At 39.5% G+C, this 19,358-nt stretch overlaps 1 protein-coding gene across 12 annotated transcripts in view; it reads left to right on the forward strand.

Annotated features, from left to right (window-relative positions):
* The window catches only part of LOC143151317 (uncharacterized), a 146,463-nt gene that overhangs the window by 73,537 nt on the left and 53,568 nt on the right, over window positions 1–19,358 (forward strand). For 7 of the 12 annotated variants that reach the window (XM_076320341.1, XM_076320338.1, XM_076320349.1 and 4 more), the window contains one exon: window positions 18,752–18,817. The exons of the other annotated variants lie outside the window; for them this stretch is intronic. In XM_076320341.1, the coding sequence (XP_076176456.1) occupies window positions 18,752–18,817 (66 nt within the window). The remainder of the gene's footprint in view (window positions 1–18,751; window positions 18,818–19,358) is intronic. 12 annotated transcript variants of the gene reach the window in all.

The following is a 19,358-nucleotide window of genomic DNA, read 5'->3' on the forward strand; positions in this document are numbered from 1 at the left end:
TAGTAGGTCCAATTACATGTATCATTACAATTGTATTTTATCATTAAGTTCCATAAATGTATCAGTAATAATTGTTTCTTCTTTTGATCTGATTTAAGTTAATTTGTTAGTTTCACAGATTTTACAGTTTTTAACATAATTCACTACGTCCGATTCAATGTTTTTTTAATAATACTTGGATTTAATTCTGTCGATAGTTTTATTTTCACCTACATGTTAAGCATTGTTGTGATTTCTTTAAGTATTTGTCGAATTTCTTCTTCATTAAGCATTTGTATAGGACATTGAGCAAAAGTTAATTGTTTTCTTGGATAATCTGTCATTAAAAATCATAGCATTAACTGTATAAATACTATATGAAATGATTGCATTTTATCTTCTATTCCAAAAGCTATTTTATGTTTATACCGTTATAATGCTATTACAGAATGTAATTTATAGAATTATTGCTCTTCCTTGTATTGTCCTAATAGTGAGTAAGTTAATTGTTCCTAATGTAATCTATTTGTTCCTAATTTTAATGGAATTGCGGTAGGAGTTACTTTTCAATCTTTGTATGTATAGTATAGAAGGTTGTTATTATTGTTAGTCTCCATTGATTCAGAAGTAGACTCAATTTCCTTTATGTCAGGTGATTTATTTTTTACTGCCTGTATAATATTTTTATCAATTTTAACAATTTTAAATTTCAAATTAACTGGTTTGTCTTTATGATTTTCAAGAGTTGTAGTCCTGATAAAACGTCAGCTACTGCATTCTCTTTTCCTTTTTTGTATACTATTTCATATTCATATTCTTTTGATCTTAATTTCCAATAGATAAAACGAGGAAGAAGGGTCTTTTACACTGTGTAGCCATTCTAAGATTTGATGATCAGTTTGAATTATAAATTTTCTTCAGAGAAGGTATTGTCACAAGTGCTTGATAACCCAAACTATTGCGAGCAATTCCTTTTCAGTGGTTGTGTAATTTCATTTTGCATTATTTAATATGTTTAGATATATAATAACATGAATGATTATCTTGAGAGAAAACAGTACCTATGCCTTCATTACTTGTGTCACTTGTTAATGTAAATTGTTCTTTAAAGTCAATATAGGGATATCTTAATATAGGGGTTTCACAGAGTTTATTCTTTAAAGTTTCAAAAGCAACTTCATATCTTCTTATCTTTCTGTCCAATGGGATGGTATGTTTTTTCTATTGAGTTCTGTCAAGGGTTTTAAAATTTTTGCAAAGTTTCTAATAAATTTTCTGTAGTAACCTGTCAATCCTAAAAATGATTTTATTTTAGTTACGTTATTAGGTTTTACAAAGTTTTTAATAGCTTCTAATTTTCTGGGGTCTGGTTTAACTCCTTTTGCTGTTACTATGGGACCTATTGTATTCTAATTCTGGTTCAATAAATTTACATTTATCGATTTGTAATTTTAAACCTGTATCTCTACGTCTTTGAAAAATTATTGCTAGATTTCAATTATGTAAATATATGAAACAATATTTTTCTACTAATCCTCAAAGAATGCTATTTATCATTTGTTGAAATGTATCAGGGGCATTTTTAAGTTCAAATAGCATTCTGTTATAGTGAAAATGTCCATTGGGTGTAGAAAAGTCTTTGTATTTCTCATTATCTTGGTTCATAGGTATATTGATAAAAACCGGGTGAAAAATCTAAAATGGAAAAGAATTTTGCATTATTAAGATGTTGTAATATTTCATCAGAATTTGGCAAAGGATATGTGTCCTGGTCTGTTACTTCATTGAGTTTCTTAAAATCTATTATTATTCTCCATTTTTGTTTACTTAATGTATCTACTTGTTTTGGTACTATCCATACTGGTGCATTAAATAGTGAATCTGATTCTTCTATAATTTTCTTTTTTAGCATTTTAGTTACTTGTTTGTGTATTTCTTGTTTGTAGCACTTCGATGTGATATTATTTGTCACTAATTTGATTTGACATTAACAGGTTTCGAGTTTTTAAAATATATGGAGTATTCAGTTAATTTGGTACAAGTTAATGTGAAAATGACATGGTAAGAGTAGATTATTTTTGGAATAGACTCAGAATGAGTTGTTTCTACATGATCAAGTATTAATTTTGTAATTAATTCATGGATTGTAATAGGATCATCTGTTTCTATTTGAAGTAATTTCTTGGTTACCAATGTTGATAAAATAAACTCGAATAACTTCATTATTGATTTTATAATAATAGTTTTAGCAGTCGTTCCCTGGTATTTTTATTTCTGCTAGTGTAGTCTGTAATTTAAGAGTTCTATCATTAATTTTAATAGTATTCTTATTAATTGAGTATGTGTACGTTTTTAGATATGGTAATCCGTCTTTGATCAAAGGAAAGTTGTCTGGCCCGATTAAAACTGACTGATCTTGTTTGTCTACAATGGTATTAAATTATTTTGATAAGAGATAAGAGTTCTAACTGTATGTTTTTTTGTTTGTCTTAATTATTAAAATTATTAAGGTCGAGGTACAAATTTTCCTTTGATGATATTGGCTGCTGTTCCAGTATCAACGAAAAATCTTCCTGGGTTGTTTATTCCTGGGAATTTACATCGCAAGTGTTGAAATTCTCCTGGGTTGTAATGCAGTAGGTATATTCTGTTTTTTCTAAGTAGTTGATTCTGGGTGGTAATTTTCTGAATTGAAAATTCTGCTGATTCTTAAGTCGATAACATCTGGTCTTGCCGTGTCCAATTTTTCCACAATGTTTATATTTTATTGGCACATTCGGTTTTATTGGTATTCCTAAATGTATCAGTCTAAATAGTTGAGATGTATTATATATTATCTTACTGGCGGTTGAGAATATCTTGGAGCTGGTCGCAAAAAGTTTTGAGTTTGTCTAATATTGTTTCTGGATTTTTTATTCCATACTTCAATATTAATGGCTTCTTGTTGCCCTTCAACGAGATTTGTCAATCGTATTGATATGATATAATGGGCATGTTCAATGCAGAGATTATGTACATAGAATCTTACTGCTTCCAACGTTTCTTCTTACAAAGCAATTCCTTTGACTGTTAAATTACAATATTTAGCTTGTTCAATAAGTTTTGTCGTTTGATAAAACTTATTGAACAACCTATTATTGCATATTCGAGTTCACTCATAGCCTGGTAAAATCAAAGTATGATTGAACACTTTCAGTTGTACTCTGTTTTATTGATTGCATTTTGTTTCTGCTTTCACTGACGGTAGATAGTGTTGATAGTTGAGTATATAGGGCCTTATATAGGTTGTCGTAATTACTTATTTGACAAAAGCGAATATTTTGCTTAGCATTTTCAATGATTTTCTTAGTAAGTATCATATGTAATAATGATTCTTTATCATCATTACGTGTTCTCGTAAACTTTATTGACTTGATGAATTTTTCTACTCCAGTATCATTTCTTCCATTGAGAGATTCCATTGTCCTCAATGCTTCGGATGGTATCAACATGTAGTTAGCATGTTCTCCGTAGATGGGTGGGCTGTTACCCATAGTAGGGTAGTTGACGTGGCGATCGTTCTTCTTGCCTTCGACTGGTATAAAATTCCGTGTCCGCGTTACTCTAGTCATCAGTTATTTCGGGTTCAGTGTTTGTGTTTGCAATCGTTCGTGTTTCTAACATGCCTAAAGTTCTTCCTAGTTTTTCTAATTCCTTATTCTGTGATTCTCTATCCTTTTGCATGATTTTGATGACTTCGGGTAATTTTCGTATAGCTTCGTTTTACATTGTTGTCCTTTCAGATAGCTTGGCTATTGTTTTATTTTGACGATTGGTCTGTTCTTGAATTTTTGCTGTTTGTCGTATCAATGTGTTAATATTTCACAATAAACGATTAAGAGTTTCATTTATAGTTAAGAATTGAGCATATTAATTTGTAGTTGCTGGCCATTTTTACATTTATTTAGTAGATTCGATATTTATGTATCCCTAACGGTATGACTCTCGTAGTCCCGAATGGCAGGTATGATGTAGAGGTACTTTAGACTCGTTTTTCTCAAGGTAGCACTCACTGTATCCTGGTAGGATTGCCAAAATGTCACAAGGAAATTCTCGTGACTGATAAAATATTAAATGATACATAGGATATTCTGCAGAATATCACGTACGTTTAAAATATCAATAGATTAGGGTATTTATTATAGGTTAATATAGGTTAATATAAAGCAAGAATGTGAATTTGGATTATCGTGACAATTCTATATTCAAAGAGACATGACACAGATAAAATAACGTTCGGTTTGAGTAGTCAAAGAATACTTTTTTATCAAGAGAATTCAGGATCTTTATACATGTTCTTTAGTAGAAGTATCTTGGAGGAAAGTGTAGTCACGCGAATGTATCACAAATATTGACTTAGGACGTAGTCTTAATATTTGCATCTTTGGATGATGTTTCGCATTTTTTGGATGATGCGGCCGGTATCACACCAGCATATCTCCCAACAAACAATACCTAAGACTGACACAACAATACTACAATATATCACAGACACAACAACAGTTCTTAAACACACCATACTACATTAGTACGCAAACATCTTAATCTCACACAAGTATTTTAATATCCAATAAACAGTATTCGACAGATCACAATACCACTACCACAAATAGATTACTCCAATCTATCAGTGAGCAGAATAGCCAAGAAAATGTATGGAAAATAGTTAAAAATGAAAAGAAAATCATGGAATGATTAGCAAAATATAATTACGTTAAAAAAACAATCAAGGATTAACTGGTTAAACAAACCCACAAATAACAATAAATTTGTCATATATTCTAACAAGAATGTAAGCATGGTAGACAGTATAGATATAGATATCAATGGATATATCAATCAGATATCAGTTTGGAAAAAAGAGAAACTTACTTTTGTATGTATTAGCATAAACAGTTAAAGAATTTTAAGGTAGTAGTCAGAGGACTACACCCATCAACTGAAATAAGTGAAATAAAAGCAGAAATTGAACAATATGGACATGAAGGAACACGCATAAACAACATACATAATAACTAAGAAAACACTCTAACATCTCTATTCTTCGTCGGAATCAAATAGAAAGAAAATAATAAAGAAATTTACAACATCAAACACTTTTTACACACAGTTGTAAATTTTGAACAACCACACAAAAAGAAAGATATTCCAGTGTATGCGATGTCAAATATACGGACTCTTCAGAATCGCACGATAGATTTCAGTTTAATTTAAATAAAAGTGTTTCCCTTTATTCCGTTGTCGAAGCGTCAATAACCGCCATGCTATAAGAAACATAGCTTATCGCTTCTTAAGCATGCAAGAACCCTCCTTCGAAATCGTTCTACTGAAACGAAAATTCCACTGAATTTTCTAGATTTATCTGGTAAATTGTAAACCACTAAATGCTTTTGTCTCCGTCGCGCAATGGACTTCTTATACACCTATGTCGACCCTTTGTATATACTCACATTTGCGTTTGTATTCATACTAGTACAAACCTCTGAACGTTAGGCTTCGTGATGAAAAACTTTGTACCGGCAACCAATCGTATATCGTCATGTTGCTGCTCAAAGCAACGAGTGAACTTGTTGCAGCGGTCAACAGATAGCAGTCTTGCCTTACACAACCTCTAAAAGTCTCAAATTGTCGTCTCTTTGACTCCCAGTCAAAACATGGAGGAGTAGCAAGTAGTCGTTCGCGGTACATCCGAACACTGAACAACCACGGCAACGTGAACACACCAGCTGTGTCACATTTGCATTCACGCGTTTGTTTGTTGTATACCAACAGGCTGTTCTGTGCGCGCAGACTCAGAAACGCGATTTCTCATTTTATTCATAATACATATTTTCATGTTACGTTTAAATTAGTACAATTAAGTCAGTGTGTCGTTTGTCGACTTCGTTAACTGTTTTGAACATTAAATAAATTATTTTGAGTGTCAATCCTTTCCATTAGTCAAGTGAACTATAGAAGTATCTGTCTGAATCTTCATTCAACCTCACTACTCTTCGCGCACTTTTGCGGAACTCAGCGGTCATTCAAGCCATCAAATCGAACACGGACATACTAAAAATTATTACAATTAGTCACCGCGATATGTCATGTACAAGGAAGCACAATGGAGAACTGCATATGGGAAAATATGAACCAAGATGTCAAATGCTGTAATTGTAGAGACAGTCATCCGGTAAATTATAAGAGATGTTTAATTCAATAAACACTCGTAAACAAAATGTTTCCAAAGTTAAGAGAGCAAAGGACATTGCATTCACTACACAACCACGGACCAATAATACCAAAAGCAAACTTTGTTAACCTAGATGCAAACCTATGCAAAAATTGCAAATTGTAGCTGTGGTCAATTCAAAACTAATACCAATGAATTAAATAATGAAAACACTTCTTTAAATAAATTTAAAACATGATAATCCAATTAATGTCGAGTATAAACTCCGTAATCAATCTTTTGAGTACACTACTATCCAAAATGCAATGATGGCACAAAAATCATGGAGAATATATTTGAAATGCAAATGGCCTGGTAGGTGAAAGCCAGGAATTAACAACATTTCGACTGCTTAATGAAATTAATATAATGTTGGTAGCAGAATCTCACTTCACAATAAAAAGTTATTTAAAAATCCCTGATTATGCAATTTATGATAGTAAGAACCCTGATTGTACAGTCCATAGTGAAACAACTCTAATTATTTTAATTTTAATTAAAAAGCACGATTAAATATCACGAAATTCAAAAATTTGATCAACGTCACATACAAGCTACTAGTATAGCGTGAAAAACTAGCATTGAAATCTAACAATCTCCACAGTATACCACCCAGCAAAACATAAAATTACAAAGAACAATATATCGAGTTTTTTGTAACTCTAGAGGCACGAGGTTCATTGCAAGTGAGGACTATAATACCAAGTACCCCTGGTGGGAGTCTCGTTTGCCAAAAAGATGGCCAAGTTTACCTTTGAATGCAACAAAATAATACACATCCACTACCTACAGGAGATCTACCTATCAACCCATAGATCTAAATAAAAACTCTGACCTAATTGATTTTTATATCACTAAAGGAATAGTCAAAGAATACTTGCATGTCAAATCCAGTCTTGACCTTTTCTCTGATCACTCACCGATAATAGTTACAGTAGACTCAAATATAGTAGAGAAACAAAAATATCCTGTGCTATACTCTAGGAAAACTAATTTATTTATATTTAAAAAAAGGCTCGATAAAGCAGCTACATATACTGTATCGCTAAAAACGCCGAAGAAATTAGTATTAGATATATTTTTTACGTGGGGGAAATCTTTAGAAGACTCCCCAAGGGGTCGGGGGAAGTGTGGAATTCTACGCATCCAGAAACAACGGACGTGGGACCTACCCACTAAAACTCACCGCGGTGAACATTCTCGCACGTTATTCAGGGGACCACCGGAAATTGAATCGTATCAAGGTTTCCGGTAATCCCCTGTGCAACGCGATTGCCGCGATCACCCCCATTTTCGTCAAAGGGAGGCAAAAGGGGGCACAACTACACTGCCCCGTCGCCACATTTCGCTCAATATTCCGACCCCAATACGCCGACGCTTTGCTTATATGGCGCAGGTACCGCCTGAAGCACCATACAATAGGTGAGAGAGTCGTAGCCTCTACCCAGCCACTCCAACAGTAGTGGCCGGATAGCCCCGACAGTCTGCTGGCCGAACACCGATTCGACCACTCGCTGCTGCCACCGCAGCAGCATAAACTGCCGGGTCTGGGCGTCTGAAAGCTTCCACCTCCTGTCCCGTCAGGATCCCCCCCCCCCCCCTGCGGGACTCATAGTGGCTTTCGTAGTAATACAGGGCCACCGAATGGACCATGCCCACGTGAAGAAGCGGCGAATCCGGTTGCTCGGGCCCCGCAGGTTGGGGAGGAGGCGACCCAGAGAGCCGACTACCCTCTTCAACCGCGGGGCCAGGGACCAAAAATGTCCCTCAAACCGCCCGTGGCCGTCGAGGTGAGGTTCCATAGTAAGGGACCCAGTTCGGATCCTCGATAGTACGGATATTCAATCCACTTGTCGCGGAGATAGTCCTCGACCACTGCCCTTAGATAGGCGGTGTTCCTCTAGCCCCCGTCTTATTGCCTCCTAAATTAGGGCATTAAAGGCGTTGGCAATGTCCAACAACACCCCCAGTGTCAACTCGGATACTCGGGAACTGACACTCGGCCAGATCGGGTCCAGCCCGCGAAAGGTGCCCGACGATGCGGGCCGCCAGCATCCTTTCAAACAATTTGCCCGCATCGTCGATAAGACAGATGAGCCGGTACGCAGACGGAGTGACCATTCGTGCCACCTTCCAGGTGGAGGGGAATCGCTCAGCCTCCACATTAACGGGTAACGGTCAAATAGTTATGCTGGAGACCATCACCAAGAACGCTCTTGGACCTAACCCAGATCCGAAACTGTATTCTTCGCCCCGAGCCTTCGAATAACCACGGCCAGCTTCTTAACCGGGACCACCAGCGCGGCGGACCAGGTGGTCGAATCCACCGAGGGACGTGGCTCGCCCTCATCTCCTATGGAGAAGAGCGAGTTGACCACGTCCCTCAGGAACCGGTGGTCGAGACCCGTGGTAATCGGGGACGCCCATGGACGAAATTTGTTCAATATCACATTGTATGGGCGCCTCCGTGGATGCTACTCGAAGGTCTCGAGGAGCCTCTTCGAGCAGTGGGTCTTGGCCCATTTGATGCGGTATGCGTTAGAAATCATGCAGGTCTGCCACTCTCGCCCGCGCGCCGTCATCGCCAAGTCGACTGAGACGACGCCACGCGAGGGTGGTATCGTCGTCGGGCTGGACACACGCGGTCCTCGAATCCGCGATTTCGCCCAACCACCAGTACTCAGCTCGACAAGAAGATCCCGGATCAACCCTCAGGTGATATCTCAATATCGCCGCGTCGCAAATGCTTCGATGGTGCGCCCGAACCGAGCCACCTCCTCCTCCAAGTCGGGTAGCCTGGCCTCCTGCTGCGCCCAGGTTATGGCGAGAGCGCCTGCCATCAGGACGTCCTTGTCAAGGCCCCGAAGCGTTTATTTGCGCAGTGTTTGTGGCAGTATCATTCGCGGACAGGGCCACCCGGGTTATACTTTGTGGTACAATAATGTCTCCGCTCCAACCACTTCTCACCCAGACACCATACGTGCGACACTGGGGGATCCAAACGTCAAGTCCACAATCATCTCCGACCCCCGGTTAATAAGGCAGGTACCATTAACCTTTCAGGTTAATTCGGTCAAAGCCTGCCGCCGAGTCGCCCAGAACTCTGCCCCTTTAATTCATCCTGGGGGAACCCCAAGTTACGAATTTGAAATTGAAGTCCCCCCAGGGCGAGCACTAGGCAGAGTACGAGCCGCGCAAGACACGACTCCACTCCGGCCAGATACTGCTCAAAGGCAACGAGGCCACAGTTAGGCGACACGTAGTTCCCACCACGGCGATTCCCCGCCACTCAACAGCGACGAATCCCGTACCGCGCTCCAGTAGAGAACATGGACAGAAACCATCGCCGTCCTTCCATACAATGGCCACCGAGCCGGCTGCGGCCCTCATCTAGTGCAGATGGTCAGAAATGCGGTACGGCTCGGCGGCGACTGCCAGGTCAACCTTTCACTCCACGAGGACTTGGCACATTAAGTCCTGTGCCCCGCGGCAGTGGTTGAAGTTGGCCTGGAGAAGGAACCGGGGAGTCATTATTTACCGGTATCCCCGTCCCCTCCAGACGCTTTCGACAGCGGTATCGTCGCCGTCCACGTTCATGGCTGACGAGGACATCGCCGCCGCCATCGATTTCTCCACTACGGTTGCTGTAGTGCTCACCTCCGGGACTCCACTCACCCGTGCCGGTTGGGGGCCTTTGCTTGCCTTTTCTTCTGCCGGTTGGGGAAGGGGTCACAAATTTTATCCCCTATTCTAGGGGTAACAAATACCACTGCCTGACGTGGCCTGTCTACAGGCAGCGGCAGCACTGGAGTGGGCGCTGCGCGAGGATTTCAATCCACCCCTAACCTCCTGGCCTCTGCCACCTTTCAGGCGACAGAGAAAGGGCACTGGGCCCAAACCGACCCCAGGCTGGAGGAGAATATTAGAATTTCTCCGACCTTTATGCCCCCTCTTTTGGGAAGGACTCCTTTATATTCCCCCGATCTTTGTGCAGGCCGCTATTCTGACCAGCGCTAGGGCGATATACGATCTGGTCTTCTGCATCGCCTCCTCATAAATAGCGTCGCCCTCCTTAGGAAGGTCAGCGTTACCGCTGTCGTCGTTGGGGGGGGGGGGGGGGGGGCAGGCGAAATTTGAGTTTCCTCGTCACGCCCTTTTCTTCTCCAGATGTTCTGCCGATACCCCCCTGCCCCTCGGTCGTTACGAGGAAACCTTGTAGTGACAGCCAGGCCGCCTTCTTCATAATCATTCGTTTGGCCTTTTCGCCAAGCCCTCTGTCCACGCCACCCCGGTTAAGGGTGGCGGCGGCAATAGTGATTGCATCAACAATGCAATAGTTGCAGGTAGCTTCTGCCCTTCTGCACCCGCAGCACTACCTTTGGTACCGCCCTTGACCTTTTGCGAGGCGGCGGTGCACTGGCTTTTTGGTCGCAACATCCCTGCCTCTCCCATGCCAGCACCGGTAGTCGGTATCCGCTTCGAGAGCTCACCACCCACTCGAACAGGCTTCCATCGGTCGATGCCCTCTATATGCCCGCGGCACTGTCCGCGGCATTGTCCGCGGTCGCCAAGGACGAGACAGACGTCTTCCTTCACCAGCGTCGGCGCGGGCACAAGTGCCCCCTCAGTCGTCATACGACCCGTCAACTCTTTCCCTCCATCCATTTTAGTTTTAGAATTGGTACAATTAGAAGTCCTATGAGTAGGTCGTAATATGTGTCAATCGGCTAGAGCCACCTTACCCGGGCAAATCTATATACTTTGGGGGGTCGGCAGGTACCCCCACAGTTGACCGCTTGAGATTAGGGCTCCCGCCCCAACTGCGAATCCCATCGTCGCGCGCCATAACTTACGATTAGAGGTAATTTATGGAGTTACCATTCTCGCAGTCCAGACGGCAAGGCTCGACGACCAGCAGGAGTCTTACGGTATGATTGGTATCAGGTATCTCGGGTGCACTAGACCCGTACTGCAGGAAACCCAGCAAACTTTAGATCCTGAAAGGATATAATAGAACCCTTAAGGAAACTGTTCGAACAGGTCATCAACAACAATTACACCTTATAACAAATACAAAAGGACCAAATAAAAACTCAATTTAATACCACATCTAAAGAAATCTCATCCAAGCTCTAAAGGAAAAAAATGTAGATAATAATCCATACCACAATGCAAAAAAGGTAAAAGTTACAAAATAATACTAAAATATATGTATCCAAAAACAAATCTAGAAGAAATAAAGTACGAATTGAAGTCACAAGCACACAAAATAAAATGAGGCAAAAACAAAAATCTCTAATAAAAAATTGCGTATTAATATTCTAAATGACGACTGCTGCATTTTATTACATCTTAGAAGCGATTCATCTTACAAACATTGACCTTGCAGAACTTAAATATGTCGATACAAAATTATGAATTCGACGAAATTATCGCAAGGTAAATAAACCAGCCATTTGTTATCACACATATGAAATGGTACACAATTACCCTTGGAATAATCATCGCTGTCTTAGTATTATCTATACTTGCAAAATGCTACCAAACTACGGATGTCTTCGCTGGTTACAATACTTACGTTGTTCGACCACGGATCAAAGGTATGGGAATGTCAACCACCCATTAATAAAAAATTTGGTTAATTATCGAATCATCCATTAACCAACGAAGTAATCATCTATCAATCCAAGCGGAATCTACCGATTAACGCCAGGCCTCCCACTGAAATATCAGAATATGAGAAAATTTCTACGATCAGAGTTCTAAACCGACAAACAACACGCAGAAGTACCACTCCTCTCTGAAACAAAAAGAAGGAAGAACACAAATACACATACAAACATTCACTCACCAAATATATATTATTTCCTACATTATATTTATTTTTAATCATTGTGTTTTAAGTCCTTTGTGTGCGTGCGTGCGTGTGTGCGTGTGTGCGCGCGAATAAAAGGGGATACATTAACAACAATCTATTGTAGTAATACGTAAATGTGCACGTATGAAGCGATATTTCTAGTACTAATCATCATATACAATACATAATTATATAATTCTTAAGTATAAAATATTAATGTAATTATTGCACTATGTTGTTAACCTCCCGTTAATAATTTTATGGCGAAAGGTGTTATATACCAACATTTATTTTCGATAACAGTATCTCACCTCAAATTATGTTTCTTAAACAAACGAAAATTCTTTCCCAAATTCATGACCCCACTCTATTATTCATTCGAACTTCGAACTTGTTGTCTATTCTTTGACTAAACCCAAGCCTAAAAATAATCCCTACCTTAGTATTTTCTTATAGTATTGTAGTATCGGATTTTCCGCGTCCGCTTAGGCCTGCTTCGAGCGTAGGCCTAAACAAGATAGCGCGTGCAGTCGAACTTGAGTTAAGCTAAACATTTGGCGCCGATCGGTCCGCTAGCTTTCCTGGAAGGCACGAGTATCCTTTACAGGGGGTCTTGTGCGACGACCGAGCGTGAAAATGCATGGGGATGAAAGGAAATACATGTGGTTCGGAGAAAGTGAAGAGTGTTTGGGAAAGACGAACGATTAGGATGGCCGAACAAGACCGAATGTCTGAAGTGAGAGAGACTGAGGATTGGAATGAAAGAGAATGAATGGGCATGACTATATAGAGCGCGAGAAGAACGTTAAGGGACACAGTATGACAAAGTATGACGCCGGCCGAGAGTATGTCCGAAGAGTGTGTCGCGGACAGTATGACTGAAAAGACGATAAGACCAGACAATTAAAAGACGTACCAAGTGAAACTAACCACCGGCACTACGTCTAACACTATTATCACTGTAACGTATAATATAAATATATATATATCCATAAACCACCCACGAGTACAACAGTTATTTGGGGGCTCGTACGGGGATCAATCACTCAAAGATCTCTTCTCAAGTGATTTGAAGAGAGAAAAACAACAGTATATATATTTTACAAAAATCGCCGCCACGAAGAAATTGATACCAACAGTTTTTACCTACACATTATCAGTCAATGAATATCTATCACCCTCGCAACTTTTTATGTTAAATTGTATTCGGAAGTAAATCGAGTGTTATGGAATATAACAATACGAACAGAATTAATCATTTGTCACAACTGATTCAAGCGGGAAAGAAATATAAAGCGAGCACAATTCCAACGTATAGAAGTTACAGAATTAGAACTTTTACCAAGATACAGTTACAAAGATCTATACTTATACGCATGCCATATATCAAATGGAGCAAGCACCGGGTTATTACGTCGACCATGTAAGTGACAGCGGAGATTTTTAATTCCAAGTTGCAATACCATCACATAATATTAATTTTTAAAAGTATCAAATTGATGGATCCAATTAACGCTATTTTACTGAAAACTAAACTCCATTCACGATATTAAAGCAGTTTAAAATACTTGTATATGTATGAATTAACAAAAGTAAAACCGCATTGAAAGTCATACTTGCACAATCATATGGATACGAAGTTGGAAAACGCGTTGCTAGGTGTTGTTCCCATGTAGCAATGATTATATGATACTTAGATTTTTTCATTTCAAGTTTTAATTCATCTGCCTGCCAAGTTTCTTACTAATTATTTTGGAGACGGTTCGGTATCCGAAGAAGAAGATGACGAAATGCAAAATATATGTATTTACATAAGTTCAATTATCATCATATTCATACTTTGAACGCATTTTTGATAACTTTTCCATCGTTTCTCGGGAAAGTGATAAGGACATTTTTTGTTCTTTGGGAGACAAGATCCTGCATAAATTTTTTGTTTCCAAACGATACCAAAGATAGGCATTTTTTAACATTCTCCTTTCCGTGGATCGGTTGGGGGTTGGACTCTGATGATGAACGTCTTATACATCTGAGTTATTGCAAGCTTTTTTTATGACAGTTCTTTTAACCTTTAGACCGTCGGCATTATGCCGTATGGGGATGCTACTATCATATTGTAATTTGAAAAATAGTTTTCTTTCAGTGATTTAATTTGTGGGAAAAATATTCTCCATATGTAGTTAGATAGTATTTCGTTATAAAATTCGCCGCTAGGCAGTGTCATACTGAATAATTTTCTCACGAGAGAAAATATACAATCATATAAATACTAGGTTGTTAGACAAGTTTGGTCGTTCGATAAAACTTATTGAACAATCTATTATAACTATCTGAACAGGATAAGTCAGTATTCAAATGCTCTGATTATACAACATTGTGTTATATATTGTGGAATATGTATAAGGCTATTGTTACTAAATTTAACACTAATCAAAAACGTTTATCGACAACTACTAACAACGACTCTCGATCAGAGACACACTGCTTCCTTTCAATGACACGCTATACAACAATTTCCCGTTCAACGCTGTAGCTGCTCGTGGTAGATCTCGAGGATCTTTCGAGCATTGAGTGTGTTTGCACGATGGGTGCCGACTATAGATTACTCGAAGGACCACCTTCCCGTTGGAAGGACTAACTGTTGTTGATCGTTGTCCGCTAGGCTGAACCGATGGAGGTTGTAATGCCGCCTTCGAGGTCTCCGCCGCTTGCTGCTCTCACGTCCAGGGGGGTGTTGAGCGTTGTCCTCACACACGGCGCCTCACTGGATGCACAAGCCGGCTGCCGAACTTCCTCGAAGGTCCAAGATTCCGTGGAGACTCGAGGGATTGCTGGTAATTCCCTCGAGGAGTGCAAGTTCTTTATGGGAACTAACGCAGGAAGCTTCACACGTCAATCCGTGCGTTCAGGCCAAAACTCTAACAGTGATCTCTTAGCTGTACTCTGTACGCTCTGGCTGTAAACCCTTGGCTGTACTCTGTACACTCTAGTCGTAGACCCTTGGCTGTATTGTCTTGGTGGTATTCTGTGCACTAGTCTAAGATTTCTCGGGTCAGTGCAAACGTCGCCTCGGTTCGCCCTACTCCCTTAAATTAAGGGTGGGTGGCGACGAATGCCTGACCAATTACGACGGGTCCTAGTCCCGCCGAATCTAAGACATGCCCATCGCTATGGGGCTTAGGTGGGGGCGTCGCGACGTAGACAGGGTGTCCAAACCCCTGCAGGCCTGGGCTGGAATTTTCCAGCATCCCGAATGACGCAACAAGGCCGCGCCAGGGCCTCGCGTGCCAGGCTGTGCAGAGGGTCCCTGTCCAAGTGCCTGCAGTGTTTTATGACGGGAAATAGCCATCACTTGCTCCGTGCCTCGAGTCGAACAACAAATAAACTGACCCACGGTGACAGGCCCTTGCCGTAGCCATGTGGACAATTTCTCTAACAAACTCGAAGCACGGTCCCGCCATAAACCGCAGCTGCAAGCCACTACAAACGCTATGGTTCCTTTATATTCCCGATTCTGGGCCTACGTGACCTACGAAGGTCACGAGGCCATGATCCTCTTAGGGGATGCGAGCGGTGTAGGCTGGATGCACATGTCTTTTAGGACGGTCATTGGGATGATAAACAAACTCTCTCTTTCTTTCTTTCTCTCTCTCACACACACACACACACACACGCGCGCGCACCTCTGCACTCAAGCCGATCATTTGTCCCATAATTTACGACACTATAATATGGTATTACATATTGCTAATTTAGAAGTCTATTTATTTTTTTTTCTTCTACATTTCGTATTTCTTTTTTGAATAAAATGGACAATGATAGAAATAATGCTGTTAACGTGTGTAGTAGCGGAGAGTCCGTGCCAAGTGAGAGAGATTCGGACGATTCTGATGTATATATAATTGGCGAAAGGTTTGAAAAATTAAAATATGTACCGAGATATGAGATATTTTATGATAAAGACTTTTATCCTTCCATAAATAGATTTACCAAAGAATCTGGTATACGAACACATTTCTTCGAATGGTAACAATTCAATTCATTATTTTAAGGTTGTTTTCATTATTTTAAGTTCTAAGTCTTTGTTGGAGATTATTACTGAAGAAACGAACTGTTCTTAATACCATGTCTAGTATCCTGAGCTAAGAAAGAAAATTAAACCATGCTTAAATTTGATAACAAACGATGTTCAAATATTCCTTGGTCTAACAATTTTGATGGATCGCGTTTAAAAAAGTACATTTGATAATTATTGGCGTAATAATCTTCTGCTAGAGAGGCCAATATTTCCACAAGTAATGCCTCGCAATAAATATCTGCATATTTCACGCTACTTAGGTTTTTAAAATACATAATAAGGTTATCAAAAATCATCCGCTGCAAAAAAATCAAACCTGTCATTGATGACCTAACGAAAAATATTCACGTGGGCTCCATTACCGACGCTTCGAAAATTTTGTAGAAGCGTTGGGCAAGTGGAGACGCGCAAAGTTGAATCTAACTTCGTATCGATCGGTTGATACATGTTTTCCCGAGTGTCTCGAAGAAAACCCTTATAAGCGAAGATTGTAAATCTCCGGTCGGTGTTTTGTGAGCGCGGAGAACCACAGCTATTAAACGAACTAATTTCAGTGACTCATGGCAAAAACATCTCGCCGTGCAACTTCTCACTAAACGGACTTTTTACGTCGTGTCGAGAAAAGAGATTGAAAAATCAATTTATATTTTAGCCGCTACTTTCGCTGAGTACTACGAATATAGTGATAGTTTGGCAAAAGACTATATGTTCAAAAACGTAGTTGCTTTGCAACACTCTGTTCATTGCCCAAGTATGCTGCTATTCGTCACACTGACAGCGTTAACAGACAAGTTTAGGGAACAACGTCGATGTCAGAGGGTTTAAAGAAAAGAATTTGAAAGTTGTTGACGTTCAATAACCGCACTGGTAACCCGTGATTGTGCAAGAAATAGTCTCCGGTAGTTCTTAAATTAAATAACACTCGATCCAGAATCAGATAAATCCGCCGTCCTAGAGAACGGAAATCTCAATATTTCAGAAAAGGGCGAGCTGCTTGCGAAGGTCGAGTACGGAAGCCGTGTTTCTCGAGCATGTTAAAAGAATACGTAGCACGAAAAGAAGAAAATAAAAGGCACAGCGATTTCATAGATCGAGAGTGCAATCGAAAACTAAAATGTTTCAGATGTGTCCGTCATGAATAATAGATCACAAACTCGGTATGTAACATATGTAATGTATGTGAAATAGCACTATGCGTAATATCTTACTTCGGAAACTATGATACGAAGGCTACACTGCCGCAAATACAGTATAGAGAAAATATAGTGAAAAAATTAAGTAAAAAAAACATAAAGCATAAATAAACATAGAAAAACACAAAATACACAAAAAGTAAAAGACAAAGGAAAGAAAAAGGCAAAAATAATTTCTATATTCATTTCTTTCATTTAATCAATACTAGGTAACAGCAAACTAGAATTGTTTAAAATTTACAATGTAATCTGAGGCACATAATTTATTTATAGATGATTGATTTAGTAATAATGCAATTCAAGTTCGATAATATAATTAACGTTTCGTTCGCCGATAAGTTTTAATGATGCAAACTACACCGGCTGGATCCGCGTCGACATGGCACGTGGAAGAATGAAAGAAACAGGAGAGGCTTGATTGAAACGCCAGTGAGATTTTCTCATTGCAGAACTCTTGAGTGGATTATATTCGATTTATTGAGAATACGTCGATGATTGGCTCAAACGAACTCTTTGAATTAGTGGGCGCTTTATCGATTACGATAATGGGTGTTTGACCGGTGGCCCGAACATGTCCCGAGTAATTTCGCTTGTTCTTTGTTCCACGTGGCGATTTGAAATGCTTGTTTCTCTTGCTGATTCCTCTGCTGGCTCGTTCGCAACTATTATACTTAATGACTAGTTTTCAACCGGTGACTAGTGGCGCCGCGGCTAGACCGCGCGTCACTGCTGCCAAATTCCGACTCTTCTCGCGGAAAAGAGAATTATCAATTCGCGATTGGACCACGTTTCAGCGATCGCCCTCTCTCATGGCTCAATCGTCGTAGGCGCAAACTATGTTACGGGCTTCTGGAATGTTCGACGGTTCGTGGAACTTCCTCCGATCGAAATGTCTAGAAGTTTGGCGACACAAAGCTATATACGTTGTTACAGAAAAACTATCCTTCGCAGGGTTATTGGAATAAGAAGCAGGGAACGAGCCGTTGAATATTCCAGAGAGTAGCAAAAACTTCTCGAAGGTCGCTGCCTTTGTCTGCTGGAACGCGATAACGAAATTGACGACTTATAACTAAATTAAATTGCGCGTTACATTATTCCGTCTATTTCAATCTTGGACAATTAGCATTATGAAAAACTCCTAGAAATATATTTTTAAAAATTTCAAAATTTTATCAATTTTTACTACCGCTTCCCATCGTCTTGATTCATATCGGAGCCAGGTAAAATGTGGTACATCCCAAACAATGTAATAAATCGAATAAACAAACAAATTTCCCGAAAAAAATATGTTTTTAATGAAAAAGTTCTGGCGACCTAAAAGTTAATAGCTCCCCTGTTAACAGATAGTGGCCTTGTGCTTTTTTATTATTAAACCATTTTATCTCTGTTTCTAGTTCTCTGGGACTAAGAGCTTCTATGGGTAGGAACAGTTGTAGCAGTGGTACAAAAATTTCAGAAAGGTGAGCTGCAACATTTCTGCAATATCCTTGTCTTTTCAATCCCAAGAATTATCTTTTCGTCGAATCGAGAGAATATGGTCACCAAATTTTTGGTGACTTTTCATACGAAGAATTCTCCATGTGATTGTCGTTGTAGTGTTAATTTTTAAATATGGTATTAGATATTTTCATCTTTATGTATGTATAAGAGTACTTTTAGTTCTTTGTATAGTTTTTTAAACTTTCCTTTATCGTCAGGATGCCTAGATAGTTGCCACTTTCTTCCTACAGCTCTTTTCTCAGCAAGTTTTTCTTTTATTTTCTTAGGGTGGTTTTAAATGCTATTGATCGATTAGATTTTGGAAGTGCATTCCCGTGTTGGGTAGTGAAAATTTCGTCTTAGTTTGTTTACAGCTTCTTAGATATCATCTTATGCTTTTAATGAATACATAAAGTAACATGTTATTTATACGTAATCAAAATTTCAAACTAATATCTTCAATGGTTTGTGCGATATTTGTTACATCATCTCGAAAAAACACGGTTTAAGAAAAACGTGTTT

Source organism: Ptiloglossa arizonensis, chromosome 9 (assembly GCF_051014685.1).
Source record: "Ptiloglossa arizonensis isolate GNS036 chromosome 9, iyPtiAriz1_principal, whole genome shotgun sequence".
NCBI lineage: Eukaryota > Metazoa > Arthropoda > Insecta > Hymenoptera > Colletidae > Ptiloglossa > Ptiloglossa arizonensis.